General features: G+C 43.9%; 1 protein-coding gene across 1 annotated transcript in view; it reads left to right on the top strand.

The window, feature by feature from the left end:
- CYB5R3 (cytochrome b5 reductase 3) overlaps positions 1-23,156 on the top strand; it is a 54,405-nt gene extending 31,249 nt beyond the window's left edge. Inside the window, exons 2-9 of the mRNA XM_068277625.1 lie at positions 2,333-2,464; positions 4,796-4,868; positions 9,580-9,686; positions 9,999-10,128; positions 11,056-11,139; positions 13,144-13,229; positions 16,967-17,066; positions 19,136-23,156. Of these exons, the coding sequence (XP_068133726.1) occupies positions 2,333-2,464; positions 4,796-4,868; positions 9,580-9,686; positions 9,999-10,128; positions 11,056-11,139; positions 13,144-13,229; positions 16,967-17,066; positions 19,136-19,308 (885 nt within the window). The 3' untranslated portion in view covers positions 19,309-23,156. The remainder of the gene's footprint in view (positions 1-2,332; positions 2,465-4,795; positions 4,869-9,579; positions 9,687-9,998; positions 10,129-11,055; positions 11,140-13,143; positions 13,230-16,966; positions 17,067-19,135) is intronic.
- The last annotated feature ends 260 nt before the right edge of the window (positions 23,157-23,416 follow it).

The raw sequence follows: 23,416 nt of genomic DNA, 5'->3' as shown, positions 1-23,416 counted from the left end.
TGGAGGCCGAGTGCCCAAACTGCAACTCAAAAAGTCACTTATGTATCGCAAAGTGCCAACAGCTATTTAAACTAAATACTGTACAAATGTTTAACTCATACATGAACACTATGGAAAATCCAAGTAAACTGTGAAGATAAACAATTTCATCCATCCTACTTCTGAAAAATGTATTTATTTATTTATTTTTTAACCTCCCAGTTTTATTTTCTGTTTTAAAAAGCTAAAAAAAAGTAGGTTTAATGCTATTGTCTCATATGATAAGGATTCAGCTTTTCCCATAGTCTCACAGTTAGCAATCCATGTGACACCCAACAAGACATATTCTGCAATCATGAGGCCCCAACAAGACAAATTCAGCAGTCATGAGGCACATAAATAGACAGCATTTTACATACATTGGCAGAATGCCCCCTTAATATGATAGACACCTCTCACCTGGCTTCTGAATTCTCCTCTAGACAAAGACAAGACAAATAACATTTATATTGCGCTTTTCTCCTTGCGGACTCAAAGCGCCTGGCTGCTGTGCCTGGCTTGCCTAGCAGTACTGTTTTTGGCTGGATTGGGGATGATGTGTGGGCTGAAAGGCCTGGCAGTGATGCTGGGGCCTGCCTGCCGCTGATGCTGGGGCCTTTTTGACCGTGATTCTGGGTTGGTTGGCCTGGATAGTTTAGGTAGCACCAGGAGCCCCCCAATTTAGATAGTGACAGGGCCCCCCAGTTTAGTGACAGGGCCCCAAGTTTAGTGACAGGTGCCCCCCCAGTGTATGTAGCGACGGATGCCCCCCCAGAGTGGGTGGGCCGGCCACTTTTGTGTTTGGGGGGGGGGGGGGGGCAGCAGCTGGCCAGGGGAGGGCCAATGCCCTATTTAGCCATACGTGCCGACGCCCATGACTACAGTGTGACCCTCACTGATAAGAAATTCCAGCTATAAAACACTTTCCTAGTAGAAAATGGCTACTGAAAGCAGGAAAGCGATTAAAAAGGGTGACTAGTTCATAGATTTTTAGCTCTGGCATACTTCAATGAATGTCATTGAGCAAAAACAATAAAATAGTTTTAAAACTTAAAAAGTAGATTTAAAGTGAACCAGAGACGAAGCACCCTCGTGTATTTTACCATATATATCAGGGGAACATGAGAGAAAAACGCCTATCCTGCTCTGTTTCATTCTTCACTGCTCAGCCTGCTTGTTTATCAGCCCTGATTAAAATCCCTGACTGAGTATTCCATCTGGCTTTACTCAGGAATCATTATAGCAGAGTCTGTCTTCTTTGATGTCTTCAAGCCCAAGCCTGCCCCTTTCTGGCTCTATTATGACTCGGCTATAATGATTCCTGAGCAAAGCCAGACAATGCTCAGTCAGGCCCGGTGCACACCAAAACCCGCTAGCAGATCCGGAAAATGCTAGCAGATTTTGAAACGCTTTTTCTTATTTTTCTGTAGCCTTGCACCTAGCATTTTGCGGTTTTGTGAAGCGTTTTTGGTGTAGTAGATTTCCTATATTGTTACAGTAAAGCTGTTACTGAACAGCTTCTGTAACAAAAACGCCTGCAAAACCGCTCTGAACAGGCGTTTTTCAGAGCGGTTTGCGTTTTTCCTATACTTTACATTGGAGGCAGAAACGCCTCCGCAATCCAAAAAATGCCTCACCCCGGGAGTATGCGTTTCAGCAAAACGCCTCCCGCTCTGGTGTGAACCACCCCATTGAGATACATTGACCAAGCATATCCGCAGCCGCAAGCGGCTGCAAACACGCTGAAAAACCCGCTCGGTGTGCACCAACCCTTAGGGATTTTATCAGGGCTGATAAGCAGGCTGAGCCGTGAAGAATGAAACAGAGAGCGGGGTAGGTCTTTTCTCTGTTCCCACTGATATATATGGTAAAATACATGAGGGTGCTTCGTCTCTGGTTCACTTTAGACGTAAAATAAAACACTGGAATATCTTAGTCATTTTTAGAAGGAAGATGGATACAATCGTTTGTTTCGTTTATTTTCGCCTTGGGTGTCCTTTTTTTATTAGTTAAAAGATTTAAGAAAAATTACAAAGAATAGTTATAATCAGTATTTCTAGCATGTAAATGTTCAAACCGTAGGTGTTGTGGGAAGTTGGCAAGCATCTTTCGCAAAGGGGTACTTGCTATAATAACTGAGAAATGCTACTAGAATGTGACACTGGTGATCTCTATCATGAACGGTTCCAGTGAACAGTTTGTTGCATGCAGAGGAGGAAGTTGTGTAACGTGACACCTTGTGATAAGCTCTCATTCTGCTCTGTCAGTGATGGAGACCGTGTCCAATGATGCTAATGGCTGCATTTTATTTCAGTTGGGGAGGGCCGTGACGTATCCCTTCTACTTGGTCTTCGTGGTCTTCAAGAGGCTTTTTGGAAAGTCAGCACCAGCCATCACTTTAGAGAATCCTGACATCAAATATCCTCTGAGGCTCATCGACAGAGAGGTGAGACTTGCTACATAGTGATGATCTGTAGCAGCATCTCTGTAGGTGCCTGTAAACTGCTAGTAGCGCAGACACGCGAGAATCGTTATACAGCAGAGTCTCGGTAATCCGGCACCAACAGGGATTGGCTGATGCCAGATAAATGTGTGGGGTTTTTTTTTTTTTTTTTTTTTTTTTTTGGTTGCTTGAGACTCAAAGTTAAAAATAGGCCTAGTTAATACAATACAATAACCCACTCTATATACATAACATGAACTCTGTATTAAATGTTAAAATAAAATCATTTAAAGTATATTAACCTCTTGGGGGAGCCCTGGAACCCAGTAGAGCCCATAAACAGCCTAAAGTTGGCCTTCGCCACTGTGAGTACTGAATAACCGTTTCTGGATAACTGGGACTCTGCTGTACAAGTAGGCTAGTAGTAGATTTTTACTCGATCTGGAAAACCAATGAAATATCTGTCTGGAGACAGATTGGGGAATAATGGTCAATTTTACAGCTTTGTAACACTAATTCGATCAGATTTTGGTAGAGAAATATTCAGTGTTCTACCCAGGCTCTTTTTTAGCAAGATGCTCCACCCGGCTAGTTTTGGTGAGCACTCGGCTGTTATCAGTTCACCACCTCCTATGCTGTAAGCAGAGTGGCACACAGAAGCGCCAGCCCTGCTTTCTCTCATCTCGCCCCACCCGGCTAGTTTTTTTCATGCCACCCGGCTGGAAAAAAATTCTGGTGAGAACACTGAATATTCATAAACTGTAATGCCACGACTGCCGGCTGTGCTGTGACTGACATACAAAGCTCTGTCTTAATAATAATAATATTATTATTATTATTAAATGTTTTGTACATATTAATAAATGTAATAAAACATATTAAAATATTCAATAATGTATTAAATATAATTATTTTATTATATATAATTTCATATTCTAATATATGTATGTATATGTTAGGCATCATTTAATAAATAAATATTTAAGTGCTCTCCTGCCGCAAAATCCTTCCCTAATGGGATGGGAAACTCTACACCTTCCACAGCTTGTATATCGTCTATTTTATTGGTGACTTCTTCTAGCTCCCAAATTACCACATCTACGTAGACACCCAAACTACTGCGGTGCCTCAGGCATCCAAATTACCATACTCGGGTGAAAGAAGGGGTTCGGAAATTGCTGTATAATGCTGGGACTACATTATGAGATTTTTCAGCATATTTACTGTCCTATCGATTTTTCTTAATTTTCATTCACGTCTATAAGAAATAGATAATTTCCGAAATGTCCAATCCCCCCCCCCCCCCCCCCCCCCCGATCGTTTTTCTGATCTATCAAACCGTCAAAACATCTTATGGTGTTTTCCCAGCAATTACATAACTACTGGCTACATTGGTCAACTGATAGAACATTTTGATCTTCTCCCTCCCAAGTGGGGCTAACGTTTTGCACTTCATTAGTTGTCAGGCTTTGTTTAAAACTCAACATTTTTATCTTTGGATGGAGTAATGCGTCAGTCATTCATCATAATGCCTCAGGCACTCATCATTCAGATGAGCAGTCAGTGCCACTGCTACATCTAGACACAGAATATTTATATCATGCTTTTCTCTGGGTGGACTCAAAGCGCCAGAGCTGCAGCCACTAGGGTGTGCTCTATAGGCAGTAGCAGTTTTAGGGAGACTTGCCCAAGGTCTCCTACTGAATAGGTGCTGAACAGGTAGAGCCAAGATTCAACCCCTGGTCTCCTGTAAAAGAGTCCTTAAAGGGAACCTAAACTGAGAAGGATATGGACTTTTCCTTTTTAAAATAATACCAGTTGCCTGATTTTCCTGCTGATCCTGTTTGTCTAATACTTTTAGCCACAGCCCCTCAACAAGCATGCAGATCGGGTGCTCTGACTGAAGTCAGACTGGATTGGCTGCATGCTTGTTTCAGATTGTGATTCAGCCTCTACTGCAGCCAAAATAGATCAGCAAGGCTGAGAAGCAACTATCACTATCCAGCCAATATGATGGGCAAATCTGTGTGTGGCAATTGTCAACCTCTACAGATCAGAAAATGCCACTATGCACATGGGTTCTTCAGGAACTGGAATTTGCCAGCAGCCAATCAAATTTGGTTGAGCTTTCAATTTAAATTAAAGCTCCCATATCTGATCAGACGTGTGGTTCAGTCACTGAATATTCTGGTTTCTGTGCCTACCAGATTCCCACATAGGCCAAAGCTTCAAATCATCTCTGCTAGCAGTTTATTTATTTTGTTGTTGTTGTTGTTGTTTTTTTTGGTTTGTTTTTTTTAATTCCACCAGAGTAATCAAAATTTTAATTTCCAGGAGATCAGCCATGACACCAGGAGGTTCCGCTTTGCTCTGCCGTCTCTTGAACACATCCTGGGTCTCCCCATCGGTAAGTTTCAGCACCCCTCACAACACTCAGCCAAATAATACAAATTAACATTCAGCTTGGCAGAAAATCTGGCACTACCTGTAGTGGCCAATCCACAGCTCCGTTTTTCAGCTTCTAACCTTTACATGAAGCTGAATATTAGATTCTAGCTCAGGGGTGGGCCACATTCCTCTAGAATGCGGCCCACAGCTTGAGTCTGTGTCTCACGGATAAAGATTGGATGGCAACTCACCGAATCTCACTTTTCAGCTGTGATTTCCATGGCGATGGTGGCATCATGTGACACTGGTACATGCTAAAGGTAGGTCACATGATGCCGCTGTTGCTAGAGAGGTTGCTTCCTGTACATGCGCTGCACATTTTTAAAGGACAGCAGGAAGATGTTGTTGTATTGTAGTACAGGAGTGGAACTTTGCCCTCCTTTCGCCGGCCCGCATTTATAGCGGCCGCAGTTCGTAGTTTGCCCAGGTATGCTCTAGCTGCTCTGAGCAGCGCCATTTTGCAACAGTTTCTGCAGGTTAGAGGTTTCAAATACTGTACATGAACATTTGGGGATATAGTAATTGTGTCTAACACTTACAAAGGCATCCTTTTTTTTAAAAGTTTTGCTGTTAAAGACACTGAAACGAACTTATTTTCCCCATTTTACCTTATAAGTCGCTTCAGTGCTCTCAAACCAAGTAATCCGCCGATTCCCGCCGCTAAACGAGCGCTGCAGAGCCCCCACATCCATCCACAAATATCCACGACCAACTTGGTCGTGGATTTTGCTGCGCTGAGGGGCAGAGCTTCCAGCTGTAGCTCTACCCCTCCTGACGTCAATCGCCGCACGGATCGCCGCCTCTCCCCGCCCCTCTATGAAGGAAGAGTGAGAGGGGCAGGGAGAGAATGCCCCGCGATTGACGTCAGGAGGGCAGAGCTGAAGCTGAAAGCTCCGCCCCTTCCAGGAAATGTCTGCCAGATTGACCCACGGGAATTTGGGGGCTCTGCAGCGCTCGTTTTGCGGCGGGGACGCGGCGGATTACTTTGCTTGAGAGCACTGAAGCGACTTATAAGGTAAAATAGGGAAAATTAGTTTGCTTCAGTGTCTCTTTAAAAACAAATATTTAGTATAAATGTTTTTATTTGGTGCTGTACCTGGTAATGTCTTCAGCAGGACCTATTATGGCCTCAATTCACTAAGCTTTATAAAACGTTTGATAATTTACTAAATGTTATAGATTTGTTTGAACATTTTATTGATAAAACATTCGATAAATCTATAACACCTTAGTGAATTCAAAATTAGATTTTACTCATGAGGTAAATTATCAAATGTTCGATAAAGTGTTTGATAAATCTTAGTGAATTGGGGCCATTGTGTGGAGATACACTTCTAGTTCTTGTATTTACAGAGCTTCTCAATTAGACTAGCAGAAGGAGCTCTAAATGCATATTTGTTTCATTTTTGATATTTTATATTTATGATGTCCTTTTTTTGTAATTAAAAATCGTAAACAAAATGATTTTATGCAGGCTATGAACTGTAATTAACTGTTGGAAAACACATTAAAGGACAACTCCCAGCGAATAAATTAAGCTGTTAAAATCTGACAACAGTTTTTGGAGTTGTCAGTCTCCTTATGGGGGATTCTTATGCTGCATACACACTTGAGATAAAAGTCTCTGGAAAAGGCAAGATCACAGACCAATTTTACCCCATTCCATGTAGTATGAGAGCCACACCTACACAGTCTATTCTATGGAGCCGCACTCCCCATCAGATAAAATCTTTGCAAGATGCTGCACACAAAGATGCCCGTACACATTCAAAAGATCATTATCTGCAAAAGATCTCTTCCTGCAATAGATCCATTCCTTCAAAATGCATTCATAGTCTATGAGATCTGCAGATCATCATACACACCTTGTTTAGCAGGCAATCATCTGCAGTTCATCTGCAGATCAGATCCACCAGGATGGATTTTCAGATCTGCAGATGATTGCCAGATATGCAGATGAAGTCTGTTAAACAAGGTGTGTATGAGGATCTGCAGATCTCATAGACTATGAATGCATTTTGCAGGAATGGATCTATTGCAGGAAGAGATTTTTTGCAGATAATGATCTTTTGAGTGTGTACGGGCATCTTTGTGTTCAGCATCTTGCAAAGATTTTATCTGATGGGGAGTGCGGCTCCATAGAAGAGACTGTGTAGAGTATGGCTCTTATACTACATGGAATGGGGTATAATTGGTCTGTGATCTTGCCTTTTCCAGAGACTTTTATCTCAAGTGTGTATGCAGCATAAGGGTTTTCTTTGTTTTCAAAAAGCCTTTCCTGAATGGCAGTTTAACTGCCAAAATAGTAAGATGCCAGCTTGCCTCCGTACTATTTTTGTCAGACTTAGCAACTGCCACTCATGAAATGCTTTTCAAAACAAAAGAAAACCCTTGAGGAGATGGACTAGTCCAAAATCTGTCTGTCCTGTTGGCTTACTTTTTTCACTGGAGTAGTCCTTTTAGATTGATTGATTTAGGCTGCTTTCACAGTGGGACGTTAAAGTCCCACGTTACAGCAGCCTGTAACGCAGCCCAACTCGCAGCAATTAAGAATCAATGGGCTGTTCACAGTGCCCACGTTGCTTACGAGTATAATGCTGCATGTTAAATGAAAGTGCAGCATGCTGTGCGTTATACTCCTATGTGGCTTCGTTAGACTGCTTGCACATGCTCCGTAATGTATGTCAGGAGAGGAGGAGGGGAGAGTCCCTATTGTGTCTAGCCACATGGCTAATTAATATTCACTGCACTGTAGTGTTGTCCAGCTCATGAACGATTCGGATCTTTGATCCGGATCTTTTTTGTGATTCAAATCATCCAGATCTTCACAATGAATGATTCGGTTCACAGTGGATGTCTGGAAGAAACAGGAACTGCAGCTTCTGTGCACAAGCACAATCTTCCTGCTGCATCTCTCCCTTCTCCATTAGCACCCTCAATGTGCCCTCATTCTCCTGCACCTCTCACTCTGGTGCACCCCTGCTTCCAGCTTCCCTAGTAAAATTATTCAAAGATTCTGTTCAAAGATCCCGATCTTTTCAATGACCTGATTCGAATCATCCAAATCATTGAAAAGATCCGGACTTCCCAGTATAGAAAGAAAACAGCGCACCAAGAGCTGCATAATGCGGCTCAATTTGACATCCAACTTCAACACCACCATGCGTTAGGGGCACGTTATGCGACCTTAACGTCCCCTAAAACGCAATGTCTTGGTGTTAAAGAGGCCTTCACAATTACAATTTCTCCGGTGCACAGATCCTTATTACTTTTATAAGCATACCCCACACAATGTAGGGGAAGGCAGGTCCAGACATCAATGCACTCACAACAAAACTCAAGGACCGCCACTCAATCGCTATAAAGACATTTTATTGTATCAAAAAGATAAACAGCCTAATTCCCTCCCATACCCTCACCCATTAAAACCCCAAAAGCCCGCACTGGACACACATAGGAGCGCTCCTATAGCAATCCAAACTCACTCACGCCACATTCATCTCCAATTGGATTGGCCAATCCTATTTTGGGACGAGTTGAGGCTACTGCACTTCACAACGATTCCAAGGAGAGTCCCCAAAGTGAATATCCTATTTCCGGAGGATCACCATAAGGATAGCAAGGTTTAGCACATGATCATAGTCCAAAGCTCAATGTTCCTGAGTTATGTCTCCGCTTACCATCAATAACCACTGCTCATATCGGCACCGAGCCTATCCAGCATATCATAGCCATGTATACTTGCTGATTTTCCACATGCAACTAGATTCCCGTCAGCCACCACCAGGTTCTCAGGCTTTACCTTTCATCTAGTGCGCAGGTTTAGCTTCAGCTTCCGTACTGCGGCGTCCCGCAGTATACAGGTACCTGTGTCAGCCTTCGGACCCTCCGGTAATCGTTGCGCAATGTGCCGCTCAGTTAGGACGTGAGCTTCGTCAGTGTGATGAGCCGCAGCGTCATCACACTGACGAAGCTCACGTTGGTGGGCGTAACGCGTATGTGGGCGTGGCTGAACGCGCTGGACACGAGGAGCAAAAAAATAACCTTTCAGCACATTTACAAGCAAAATAATCACTCAAAGCAAGTTCAAGTAGTTTTGAATCAGGATGATTTTCTTTTTTGAGTACCCGATTGTTTAAAATTAATTTTAAAAGTGTATGGCAGCCTTTACTCTGTGACCAATTTGATTCTTGCAGAGGGGAATAAACAAAATTGGAAAATATGGTATCCCTTTCCCCCTTAGGTGTGAGAATCTACTGCATAGTCCTAATCAGATATGGTACCATAGTCTAGGCCAATTCTGATGGCATGCAGTCTAGTCTGCCAACCTGTTGGGATGTGGGAGGAATCAGGAGTTCCCAGAAGAAATCAGAGCACTGGAGGGCATACAGGTAGTGGCCTGGCCAGGACTCCTGGGCATGGCAAGTTGAGAGTCATCCGACTTTAGGGAACGTTGAGATCCTGCCCTGCTTCTGTTCTCTAAATAATGTGATGAGGATTCTGCAGTGCATTGCTGAAATGGCAGTGCAAAGTGAGAGGTTTGTGTTTTATAAAAAAAAAAACCATGCACTCCCAGCATGCTTTTAGACATTCAGTGGTTTTTCAGGTATCTGTGTACAACTCAGAATGCTGTGTATAGATTCATATTTTTTTTTCTTTGCTACATGTAGGACAACACATCTATCTGTCAGCCAGAATAGATGGGAACTTGGTGGTCAGACCATACACCCCAGTGTCCAGTGATGATGACAAAGGATTTGTAGATCTGGTTGTGAAGGTAAGATGTATGAAATATCAGCATGCTGCTGGATGGTAATCTGTGAATTGCAGCTGATCACGTCTACTAAAAAAAATAAAAAAAAAAATAAACTGATTTGGATCAATTTTAGTAGATTGCTGTGACCAGATAGACATGGAGATTACATAATGCTTACTTGGTAATTTTTTTTACCGCAGCGGTTGTTTAGATAGAACTCCATAATTTTGGATCTATATACGGCTTTCTTGTGATTTTCAGTATAGCAAATCCATTAATTTTTCCCCCGTATAATTTTTAACCTATTTGAATTTTTTTTTTTTTCCATTTCAGATCTACTTTAAAGGCGTTCACCCCAAATTTCCAGAAGGAGGTAAAATGTCTCAGTATCTGGAGTCTCTAAGAATAGGAGAGACCATTGACTTCCGTGGCCCCAGTGGTCTCCTGACCTACAGTGGGAAAGGTGAATCTCCTGTTATTGCATTAGTTGGTGTCAAAAGCCCACTTTAGTCATGAATATGGGGGAGGTCAGCACCTTGTAGTTTCACGTTGATTTGTGCAGTCATAGGTTTCCCTCTGCTCAGTAGACTAGTCGCATATTATCCCCTTTTACATATATAAAAGTCGGAAATGTTGAATCCTGAAGGAAGTCTGCTGATGTTATATCCTCTTCCCTCAGCTGTTCACATCCTGTGGGAGTTCCTCACACTTTAGTGGGCCTACCCTGTGGGAGTGGCCAATAATTTGCACGCCTCATCCTTACACAGCTGCTGTGAAATCTTACACTGCACTATAATCCCTTCCAATACACTTCCATCTACTGAACATATCTGTATTTTCATAAATCTACATGAATTAACATACAACCAGTGTAATCAATCAAAAATATAAATTTGCATACAACTTGCATTATTTATATATTGCACATATAAATCTAATAATGCCCTTATTCTTGGTGTTAAATTAACTTAAAGTGAGTGTAATCCAACAAAGTGTGCTCACCACTTGTGGTGTTCAAATATATTAACATTAAGGATTACTGTCTTTTTTTTCGGACCATAAGATGCACTTTTTCTTCCCCAAAAGTGTGGAGAAAGTCGGTGCGTTTTTATGGTCCGAATGCACCCATATGCTGCTCCTCACAATCCCACGGCAGATCCCCCACTACGGCACAGACATCTCCTAACACCCCCCCAATGCAGGTTTGCTATACTGTAGTCATTTGTTTTTTGTTTTAATTTTAATTACATCTCCATCTGTCTAAATGTTGCTCCCTCCCATTACTCAGGTTGGATTAAATTACAAGCATGTTTGAGGGTCTTATTAATGGTATTCCTGTCATTATAGCTAAATTGTTCCATGATGTACTGAGCTGATTTATTTATTTCAGGAACCTTTGCAATCAAACCAGACAAGAAATCTCCCCCAGTCACCAAGCATGTGAAGCAGTTGGGAATGATCGCTGGAGGAACAGGTACTCAAGGGAGCTCTTTGTGCTTCTCCCTGACCAGATGTGATCAGGAAAGTGAGGACCTCCTAAAGATTTAGAAAAACTGCCGTTTGGTGGTTCTAGTCACTGTTGTATGAGGCCCAGTAGATTGGGCTTTACTAACACAGGGAGTTACTGTACTTTGTTATGCCTGCATCATAAGGAGGTCGGTGCTTCCTGTGCATTTCACTGGCCCCGTTCACATCTTTTGGGATGAGTGTGTGCCCTACTGGAACACACTGCAGGACAAGTTTTTGTGTACTAGAACACAAATGGAATACTGTGTGTTTATATTGTACACTAGTTAAAGGGAACCTAAAGAGAGGCTTCTATATTTTTCCCTTTAACCACTTCAGGACCACAGTGCTAACCCCCTCCCCCCCCCCCCCCCCAAAGACCAGGCTATTTGTTTAAATGGTCACTGCAGCGAACAACACAGCACACTAGTGATTCCCCCCATCCCCCTTCCCCCCCACCAACAGAGCTCCCCCCCCCCTAATGTTTGTTTTTTGTTTGTATAAATATTTGTTTTTTTAAAAAAAAAAAATCACAATTTTTTTTTATTTTTTTTAAACCCCTCCCTCCCCCCAGCCAGCCAATCATGGCGATCAGCTCTCCTAGGCTTTACCCTATGAGAGCCGATCGCTTTTTTTTTTCTGCCTCGGGGATAGCCATGTCACACGGCTGTCCCCAGTACAGTGCTGCTCTCGCAGCGCTGTACATGTAAATAGACGGCGACTTTACAGTCTCCCGACCGGCAATCGCCCTCAAGCAGAAGATGCGCTCGCACCATGCGCGCGATCTCCTGCAAATCCCAGCCCCAGGACTTGACGCCAATTGGCGTTAGGCGGTCCTGGGGCTGCCGTGGACTGTGGAGCGGTCATAAGCTAGTTAAGCAATACCAGTTGCTTGGCTGTCCTGCTAATCTCTTTGGCTGCAATAGTGCCTGGATCACACACCTGACACAAGCATGCAGCTAATTCAGGGACACTTAAGTCAGAGCACCAAATCTGCATGCTTGTTAAAGCGGAAATGTAAAGAAAAATAAACAGTTTCACTTACCTGGGGCTTCCCCAAGCCCCCAGCAGCCGGCCTGTCCCGCACGATCTTCCATTCTGCCGCCGCCAGCTCGTATTGTTAGTCATCTTACAAGTCGACGGGCAATGCGCCTGTGCGCCCCGGGCTATGCAAAGCTTTCTTCACGTTCCAGCCCGCAATAGCGTCCTGCGCTAATGGCGCAGGATGCTATTGCGGGCTGGAACACAAAACTTTGCCTAGCCCGGGGCACACAGGTGCAGTTGCCGTTGACTTGTAAGATGACTGTAACAATACGAGCTGGTGGTGGCAGAACAGAAGATCGTGCGGGACAGGCCGGCTGCTGGGGGCTTGGGGAAGCCCCAGGTAAGTGAGTTTGTTTTTCTCCAATTTACAGTTCCGCTTTAAGGGGCTGTGGATAAAAGTATTAAATGCGGAGAGGATCAGCAGGACGGCCACAATATGCATTGTTTAAATGGAAATACATTTGGCAGCCTCTATATCCCTCTCGCTTTAGGTCCCCTTTAAGCTAGTCACAATGCAGTCACAGGTCTCTGCAGAAAACGTGCATCTGTGTTAATATTAACAAGTTCTTGTGAAAATGACCTCAGTGCCCGACCTACGGCCTCACTAAACCTACCCAGCAGGCAAAGTGGTTTTGTTCTAATTTGGGAACTAGGGGCTTCAGGATTTCAGTGATCTCTCTGTTTACTGTAAACGGTGCCTTTTTGTTTCCTCCCTTTTTGTGTTTTTGGGGTGTGGGAGTTAGAGCAAGATGGTAGGATCACAATTGCCAGGATGTGGAGGAATAGTAATACATTGGGAGAGGACTTGTAGCTAGGGAGAGAGGCAAAACAAATTGTCTGCACCAGATTCACATGCACACCCAGCACTCTTATGCTTTATCAAGCACTCTATATCCTGTGTGAAGCTGTGCGACTCCTCTCTCTGCAGGAATTACTCCCATGCTGCAGCTCATCCGCGCCATCATGAAGGACAAGGATGACCCCACCACTTGCTTCCTGCTCTTTGCTAACCAGGTATGTTACTGGGTTCATTTCCACACCCCGTTCAGGGCTGCTAAACACCTGCGCTGCTATTTGTTGAGTATATTGGCGGCTTACACTACTCACCGTCAGCTGAAACAGGTCAATGCAGATTTCCCTTCAAATCATTGTGGTACATGGTGCAGTCTTGGTGGACACGCGCAAACAGTCACCTGGCTGAGGACATTTAAGCCCTTAATATAGGACTGCCTGGTTGATAGTGGTTATCGCCCTCATCTAGCAGCACTAGTCTCAGCCAGGACACTGGATGCATGGTGTTTGTATGTTTCTCCCCATGTTTGTGTTTCTTTGAGGACCTGCAGTTACTTCCCACGTCCTCAGAAACCAACTGCTAGTTGTGACGGATGGAATCACTGGCAGAAATGCGCCATCCGCACAGTCACAGGAAAATTGCGCACACAAAAATGAGTTGGAGTGCCCCATTTTTAGAAACCAGTGTTCCTCTTTCAGCTCACAGCCTCTGCCCTGGGGGATGTGATTGCTTGTTTGTGCTTCCTGAGAGAAGCAATAAACCCTAAATGTATGTCAAGATCTACTTCAAGGGGTGTTGATAAGAAGGCACAAGCTAGAAAACCAGCCCCCTGGTCATAAATTCCTTCTGACTGGAGTTACAGAAATGGCTTTTAATTCACCTTGGGATAAAATAAGTCATTTTACTAAATTAATCAGTTTTCTGTCAGTGCTACCCATGTCAAAATTATCAGACCATTAGATATGATTTGAGTGTGGCTAAACCACCCAGCGCGTGTCTAGCATTTTCCTACACCAAGTTCCAGGGTGCTCAGAAATGGAATATCTCAATGTACCGGTTTTTGGATTCCAATTAAAACGGAGAATGCCAGGAATATGCCTTTATCGTTCTCTGCGGGTTCCGACCTACTGACGCCGATATGACCATTTCAGATATTTCATATTCTTTTCTGCCTGTCATGACAGAGGGGTGGAGAAGGATCCTGTAGCAGACACAGCCCATCTCCTTTTACAATCTCCACCCTACAGCGGAGAAAGGGTTTAAACCTGCTGGAAACGGGCTGGTAGAGAAAGACCCCAGGTATCCATATAACATCTAGGAGTGGCTGTTATCCATGGACTTCTATCCAAAGTCCAGTTATGGAAAGTTCTATTATATCTTTCATCTGGACTTATTGCAAAGGGCACGGTAATCTGACACAAACTGCTCCAGACATTATATTACGTTATTTTCATTTTTAATCCTTATTAAAAATCTAATATAATCCTGTATTTGTTTCAATTGCTATATTATGTACCTTCTGAAATCTCTGCAAAAGGTTCACGTTTCCTTTGAGAACGATACCATAACCGTTTTGATATTATTTTTGATAGGTTGTCGAATTAACCCTTTTTCCTACAGGATTTAGCTAGAGTTAGACTTGGCGTATTCACACGCTAAATTGCAAATTGGTGGCAGCAACCTGGTCTCTATGAGACCACAAATCCATTGTATCCACGTGTATCCATTGTACATACAATCAAAATTGGACTGTGTGTGGACTCGCCAACCAATGCAAAAGGTTACTTTGCCTGCAGTGCTGAATGCTTTCAGAATTCCCTCAGGGTCTGAGGCTGAATAGTAAACTGTGGCAAAGGGAACAGGAATTGGAGGGTGACCTCATTCCGTCACACTAGTTTCAGGTGCTGTGTGAGGTTGTGAGCCCTATTGAGGAACAGCAAGTAGTGCAATTTATCTGCAAAACACTGCTGAAAAACAGAACTATATAAATGCATAAGCAGCCCTCTTAAGCCGCATCTACACGAGTAGATGCGGCCGCGATGCTCCTTATCAATCGAGCCGCCGATGCGGCTCGATTGATAAGATCCGACAGGACGGATCTCCGCACCGCCGATTCCCTGCTCGATCCCCGCGAGGGGACAATGGCAGGGAATCGTGCGGGAGATAAGCGGCGCCGGCGGGGACGAGCGGGGAATCGAATGCGGCGCGAGCGGGGACGCGGCGGGCACGCGCGGGGACGCGCAACAGGCCGCCGATCTCCCCAACATCTCCCCGTGTAGACGGGGCTTTACTGTGGACAGTGTGGTGTTCTGCATGTACACAGCAGAGGGAGCCAGAGGTCTATCTTTATTCTCTACAACGATTGTTGGTTCTAGCTAAAACTTGTACCACTGTGATATTCTGGTGCGGCCTGCAACTGCCTCTCCTAAGGAGTGATTATTTGTTGTTAAAAATAATAATGTTGAGTATTGTGCCATGGTAGCTAGATCGTGTACCTCAAGGGGGGAAAAAATGCCCCAAATGGATACTTCTGTAGAGGGAAGCCTCTCCTCCAGCGATGAAACCCCACCCTCTCCAAGGGCTTGTTGAAGAGTGTGCACGACCGTGCTCCTGAACTGGCTGAACTGCGCATGTGTAGGCAGCCTGCAGAGCAGATCTGGCTCGCCTTTTTTCCTGAGTGATGCTGGAGATACACTGTGCGTTTCTGTACCGTGTATCGACCAGCTGATCTGGCCAGCTGATATTCAGCTGGCCCGATCATGCCGCTCAACCCCGCCCCCCCCCCCCCCCCCCCCCCCCGGCAGTCTCAACCAACCAGCACAAATCGACAGCAGTACTCAGCCTGAGAAGTTGGCACTCTGCATTGCGTTTGTGGGGTCTGTTATGCTTAGACTCTGTTCCACAGCTCCTTCAACGCTAATACTTTAAATTGCTGTATTTTAACACTTAATACAGAGTTCATGGTATGTAGAGTGGGGTATAGAACTGTATTAACATTGGGGCTCAAGCAACCTGAAGGCACACTTATCTGGCATCAGCGAATCCGTCAGTGGCAGATAACCAAGACTTTAAATAGAAAGTTTTCTAATAGAATGATTTTATTGGCTGCTTTAACAGATTTAGTATTTTTATATAGTGCCGGCATCTTTCACAGCTCTTTACAGAGTATATTGTCTTGTCACTTAGCTGCCCCTCAGAGGGGCTCACATTCTAATCCCTAAACGCATACATATACACGCACACGATATGTACCTAGTCTATGGCCAAATTAACTTATATGTATGCTTTTAGGATGTGGGAGGAAACGCACACAGCTCAGGATCTCAACACGGATAAAAAGAACAAGACTGTATCAACAAAGTTGCATTAATTCAGTATCAAGCGAGCACCCACGGAGTGGAGGTTCGATGTGCTTAGACTTGCAGTGCCTCTGCACAGGTAGACACTTCAATCCACTTATTCTTCAATCAAGTCAGCACCATCAATGGTAAAAATAGCTCTTTATTATTAAAATAGTAAGATCATCATCCCCTCAGTGACAGCTCCGCTGTTTCGTTCCTTGGACCTTTCTCAAGCTGAATAGGATCCTATTCAGCTTGAGAAAGGTCCAAGGACCGAAACAGCGGAGCTGTCACTGAGGGGATGATGATCTTACTATTTTAATAATAAAGAGCTATTTTTACCATTGATGGTGCTGACTTGATTGAAGAGGAAGTCAACAAAGTTGCATTGGCCCAAGAAAAAAAATTGTATTCTCCTTACGTAAATTTTTTTTTAAAGTAGATTTGTTGATGCACAATGACAATAAAGTGCTTGAACTTGTATTTATGGGATATGCTGTACTTAGTGGTAAATAATCACATTCGTATTTTTTCCTGGTATGATGTTGTATTACTAGTATTGTAGCATATGCTGCAGTGTTCTTGTAACGGAGTTGCTATTGTGTGTATTTCCTCAGACAGAGAAGGACATCCTGCTAAGGAATGAGCTGGAGGAGGTCCAGGCCAATTACGGCTCCCGCTTCAAGCTGTGGTACACTCTGGACCGCACCCCTGAGCGTAAGGAACCATTATTTTTACACTAGACCAAGTTGTTTAACCCCTTGCCGACTATAGAACGCCGATTGGCGTGAATGCGGGGGCAGCTCCAGGACTGCTCCGCGCCAATTGGCGGGAAGTCCTGGAGCGGGGTTTTGCAGGAGATCACGCACGCCGATGCGCGCAACTCTTCTTGAATGACTGAGCTCTGCCATCAGACTCCTCGCTAGGAGACTTAGATGGCAAAACATCATCTATTTACTCTGTACAGCGATGCGATCTACGGCAGCGCTGTACTGGGGACAGCCGTGTCCCCCTGGGTGGCAGAGAAGCGATCCGCTGCCATAGGCTGAAGCCTATGACAACCAATCGTGCTGATTGGTTGGCGGGAGGGAGGGTGGTTAATTATTTTATTTTTGCTAAATTTATTGTAAAAATATGTGTAAAAGAGAAAAATTTAAATAAACCTTGGAGGTGCGATCTCAGCCCACCAACAGAAACCTCTGTTGGGCAGAAAAGGGGTGGGGGAATCACTTGTATGCTGAGTTGCAGCGAGCCCTTAAAGCGGTATCGTCACCATAAAAATCAAATTTCAACAGCAACTGGTCTGAGTGTATTAAGTGATAAAGATGCTAATCCTGCATTCAAAACTTTCAAAACTTTTTCTGCTGTTACGATTTGGAGTTATCACATACTTAAGGAACACAGGCCCTTTAGTAGTCGTGCCAAAGCATTGCATGCTGGGGGTTCTTTTTATCTATAATCTATTCCTCCTCTTCCCTTTATTTCCCTGCCAGCTTCTTATCTAAAACCTAATCCCCTACTCACTTGTTTACAAGCAAGGCTGAGGCGACTCAGCGATTGGAGGAGACAAGAAAAAAAGTAAAGGGCAGAAATTACATCACGAGTTAGCCTTAACTGTGGGCAAAAGACATGGCCCCCACCAGGAACAGAATTCTCGTCATTTACTATATAACATTCACTGAAATCAAAACGTGGACAGTATAATACGTGTTATGTACAAGTAGATCAAGTATTTATCTACTTATATATGTGTTTTTTTCCCTGGCATAGTATGGCTGATCCTACTTCTTTAAAGAATACCTGCACTGAAAATGAAGTCAGAATAAGCATACAGAAGTCATACTTACGTCCTGTGTAGACTACTCCTCAATCTTTCTCCTCTCATGCGTCCCGTTTGTCCACTGTGATCAAGGGAATTCTCTGTCCTCCATTTTGAAAATGGCCATTACCCCATAACAGCTTTCTGGTCAACACACTGTTAAACTGTAACATTGCCCACTTGAGCCATAGGGAAACATGGACATTACCTGGCACATCAGTTGTCCCTTCAGCTATAACTGACAGCAACTGATTTTTCAGTTCTGACAAAATGTTATCAGAATTGGAAGGGATTGTTGCCAGAAGAAAATGGTGAGCTTCTGAGAGTAACTGATGGCAAGGTAACTATGTAATGTTCATTTGAAGTTACCTAATGTGTTTATTTTAAATAATTTTACTCAGTTCAGGTTCCCTTTAAAGCTGCAGTGGCTTAATTTGTAAAAAAAATGGCCTGGGGTTCACCTACATTTCTGTAGTGTGTGTGTGTGTGTGTGGTGAAATTTTGATGTTTGTTATAGATATTGTACGGTAGTTGTACAAGGATTGTTAAAATAACAGCTATTTGCTTTTATCTACTACACAAGATATTCTTTCCGTGTAATTGAACTTGCATCAGTCAGGATAACCTCGTCTCTCTCCACCGCTTGTCACATGACTGCAAAACGCCAGTAGCGGCAGCATAAAGCACACCTGAGCTGATGGAGATATGGAGACTAATCTGTGTGTTAATAATGCAGATTGCCTGGCTGTCTTGCATAGTCTTTGTCTCCAATAATCTTAGTCTCTGAACAAGCATGCCAGTCTTACTGGATTAGCCACATGCTTGTATCAGGTGTGTGATCCAGACAGCCACGCATCTGACCTGCATGCTTGTTCAGGCTCTATGGCTAAAAGTATTAAGGTTCATACACACCTACCAACTATCTGCCAAACTGTTTGTTACTAATCCTCGTCCTATTGCATTGCAGAATGGGATTACAGCCAAGGATTCGTCAATGAGGATATGGTCAAGTCTTTCATGCCGCCTCCTGGGGACGATGTCCTGATCTTGATGTGTGGCCCCCCGCCGATGATCCAATATGCCATCAACCCAAGCCTAGACAAGCTGGGCTATCCCCAGGACCGGAGGTTCGCCTATTAGTTGTTTCTACTCCAGGCGGCTCCTGACACGGCTGCGCTGACTCTGCTGAGAATTATGGGAAAGGCAATACTATTGTCCAGCCTGAAGAGGGCAGAATGTTTTCCACCACCCTCCTATGAAATGAAGCTCCGCCTTGTTTATGTATCTGTGTACTCTTCCTTTTTTATTTTTAATGTTGCTTTAAAGTTTTCTCCATTTGTTCGAAACACAAAGATGAACACTGCAGCCAGTCAGGATCACAGGTGGCTACTGCATCCTACTAGTGATAGCAGGTAAAGAGGAGAAATGTTGCAATGGCCTCTTGTGTTGGAAAATGTGACCAAACCAAAGAGCGACATCTAGTGGTGCTTAGAAGTCTCTGCAATGATCTTTGATTCTCAGATCTATGAAAAGAGTTGGCAATGACCAGAAAATGTGATTAGAGCTGTTACAAACCAAAAGGGCTTTTCTGATCACCAGCGCTTTTTAGGGTTATTTCACACCAAAGTGCTTTTCTCCAATTTATCCAGTCGGTAGCATTTAGAAAAGCTTTTGGATAATGATGTCCTATGGGTTAATTCACATTGGAGTAGTTTGATTTTGGAAAAATCACAGAATTGCTGCATGTAGCATCTTAGAAGAGAATTGCTGGCACTTTTTGGTGTGTAACAGTCTTTACCATGTGAATTCCAGAGATTAAGGAACCTCTGCAAATTCTGGTTTGCCAGTCAAATGTTAGCCAAACTTTCTGCTCATCAGTTCAAGGGGTAATTGACTTTACTGACAAGTAGCCAAGCCCCTCCCCTTCCAGTGTTAAGCCCTGCCTTCAAGCATGCATGGGTCGACTTTAGGGGTGGTCAATGATGTGCTAATAATTGTGAGCTGATGCTGATTTCATGCAGTTTGGAAATGGACCAATTAACATCTTTGAACATTTTTGATTTTGGAACAGTCATTTGAAGATGGCAGCCAGGGCACTGGCACCAATCAGGCTGTAGGTACCTACCTAGATTGCCTAGCAGGTGATCCAGCTCTGGTGGGAATAAGTTGTGAATCGTCATATGGCTGTAAGACGAGGTGCTGCTTGCTGGCTTTATCCGTGGTTTGGTTACATTTTCTGACATGACAGGCCCGTTATTGTAGGTTGTGAGGGAACAGATTGGCAGCAGATAAGTCAGGGGTCCACTGTGGGGTGAAGCTATTTGCTCATTATGAAGAGCGAACCAGCTTGCTACACCTTGACTTGCTAGTGTTGCAGTAGAGGCATGGGGGGCTCATGTGCAGAATGTAAAATGCTCGCCTTTAGCAGATCCTGACCGCCATCCTCTAGGCAGCCATTTTGATAACAATTGCCCCACTGATTAATTACCTTTAGCTGTTTGGCAGAACAAGTTGGCAAATAGATCCCTGTCTGCCAGGAAGATGGTTTGGGTTTCATTTTACTCTATGCCCAAAGCCAAAATCAGTTGGGCCTGTTTAAATAAAGGAATCTCCAAGGGGTTTACCATAACTGATCCAACAAATCTGCGCTTGTCTGCTATTAGGTGCTAAAAGGTTCCTGTTTTTGTCTGGGTCATATTCCGGCATAGTAAAGGGTTGCTGAAAGGGTTAGTATAAATTTCAGGCTGCCCTGGATTTATGAACATAAAAGTGAAATCTCCTAACCATGAATTTGCAACGCTCACTGTGATGTAGTATGACTCGGGTGAGGTTGGGAAATCCTGATCCCTTAATACCATCCAATTTTGGCTTTTTCCAGCCCGTTTGCTGGACCATCTAGGATACCTCCCACTGGAGATGCCTTAGTGAACTGGGCCCACACCGGCAGCATTAGAAAGTGATTTGATTGATAATTTTATAGGAGGATTTTGTTCATGGCTTCTGCAAAGTAGATATCTTGAGTGATCCAGAAAATAGACATTGCTGTAATTAGTAGTGTCTGCTTTTAGGTGGTTAGGATTTGCAGCCCTCATCTGGGTCACATCAGAACTGTGGAGTGGGGTTGCTGAGGAGATGTGTGATGTAATGGGTTGCATGCAATATCCACATCAAAAATATATCCGGGTGTTGGCTGCAGCCTTTTTTTATGTTAGCAGCTCTGTACCAAGGCCTCTCCAGTAATCCTTGGGTCCCCCTAGCGGCACATTCTGGAGGTATCCTCCCCTAGTCTCAGGTGAGGTAGTTTAAGTGCATTGGCAATGTGGAATAACTACCTGTGTAGACATCGCCAAAACTTGCACTGCTAGTGGGACTTGAAGGCAGGTTTAAATTTGTCTCTCGTGTTTTATGGCTAAGGAGTCCAATGCTCTCCTGTTCGGGTAAGCAGAAAGCCTACAGGCTGACTTAGCCAAGTATGTAGAGGTGGGTAGGTAGTTATTGTCCACATCTGGTATTGGGTGTGCACAGTAGTTATAGGAAACACATTTCAAAGCTCTCTTTTCGCAGTGTTGGTTTCATGGTCAAACTGTTTGAGTTGAAAGCTTCAGTTCTGAATCTTGTTTTTCTGTCTTGGTTCTATTTGTAGTTGTCTCCCTTTTTTTACATGGTTTCTCCAGCTGCTGCAAAATTGGAAACCCGAGCATGCCCTGCCAGCCAGCACGGTATACAGTAGGTTGTAGTCCGAGCATGCCCTGCCAGCCAGCACGGTATACAGTAGGTTGTAGTCCGAGCATGCTCTGCCAGCCAGCACAGTATGCAGGAGGTCGTAGTCTGAGCATGCCCTGCCAGCCAGCACGGTGTGCAGGAGGTTAGCCAGCACAGTATGCAGGAGGTTGTAGTCGGAGCATGCCCTGCTAGCCAGCACAGTATGCAGGAGGTTGTAGTCGGAGCATGCCCTGCCAGCCAGCACGGTATGCAGGAGGTTGTAGCCGGAGCATGCCCTGCCAGCCAGCACGGTATGCAGGAGGTTGTAGTCGGAGCATGCCCTGCTAGCCAGCACAGTATGCAGGAGGTTGTAGTCGGAGCATGCACTGCTAGCCAGCACAGTATGAAGGAGCTTCTAGTTTGTACCTGGCTGGTGGGATCTGCTGTTCCAAATTGTTTGTAATTGTGTTCTGGCTGTCGTAGACAGTCCATGCTATGAAGTATTAACACTAGAGATGTATGTTAAGTAGGTGACTTTTTATAAAGCTACACTTGAATCTCCCTCTGATTATAGCAATGTCTGTTTAGTCACCCTGATTATCTCTCCTTGTTGTGTTTTGTATGTACCGGTATATCTGTGCCTCAAATTCTGCATGGTTTGGCCCTTGTGTGAGCCCAACTGCAGCGAAGTGATCTTAGCTTTAGGATAGTGTGGAAATGAATCATAACAACTTTTGCAATTTTATTGCTCTTTGTTACAGACTTCCTGTTAGTACAGGAAGTGGTGAATTCTGACATGGTGACAAGCAGCAATCCTTTTGTCTGCTAGTTTGGTCTGGCTGAAATATGATATGTAAAGCCTACCAGCAGATTCATCACACAATGCAAGCCAATTCCAGCCAGGCATTAGGATGTCAGGTTGTCACTGCTATCTGCGTCCCAGCAGGAGAAGTTTCCCCACTTCCTGTCTCCCAGTAATCCTCTGTCACATGACAGGAAGTGGAGAGATCTTTGATTTAGGGACCCAGATAACAATAAAAACTTTTCAGTCTCTAGTTTCCAGAAGCTAAGGAAGAAGAGCATTTGGTCGGAGTTGCATTTCTATACTTTAGACTGGTGTCTTGCCACTAAACTCTCTCTTGATATATTTGCACTATAAACTGTCTCTGCCCAGTCTGCTGCCCCCTCGGACATCCTCTTCACGGCGTTGCTTGCATTTCTGGAAGTCTCGTACTATGTAATTTTTTATTATGCTCTCGTTAATAAAAAGCACTTTGGAGAACAAATTTGCATTCTTCTTTCTTTTGAGTGTCAGTATGAGAGTTTGACTAAAAGGGACCAATCCTAATGTTTGTGCCCAATACCTCACTTTCTGCAGAGCTGATTGGCGGAATCCTGCTGTTTTCAGATTGGCTGTAGCTACTGCAGAAAAGGCACTCTGGTTGTTACATTCATGTCTCAACCGTACTAGCTGTATTGTATCATTAGCCATCAGGTAAAGCCGCAAGTTTTGAATCAAAGTAAACCATTTATTGGCTGAGTTTAA

This window comes from Hyperolius riggenbachi, chromosome 3, assembly GCF_040937935.1.
Source record: "Hyperolius riggenbachi isolate aHypRig1 chromosome 3, aHypRig1.pri, whole genome shotgun sequence".
NCBI lineage: Eukaryota > Metazoa > Chordata > Amphibia > Anura > Hyperoliidae > Hyperolius > Hyperolius riggenbachi.
The sequence above is the reverse complement of the archived record's forward strand: the minus strand, read 5'-3'. Positions and strand labels throughout refer to the sequence as shown.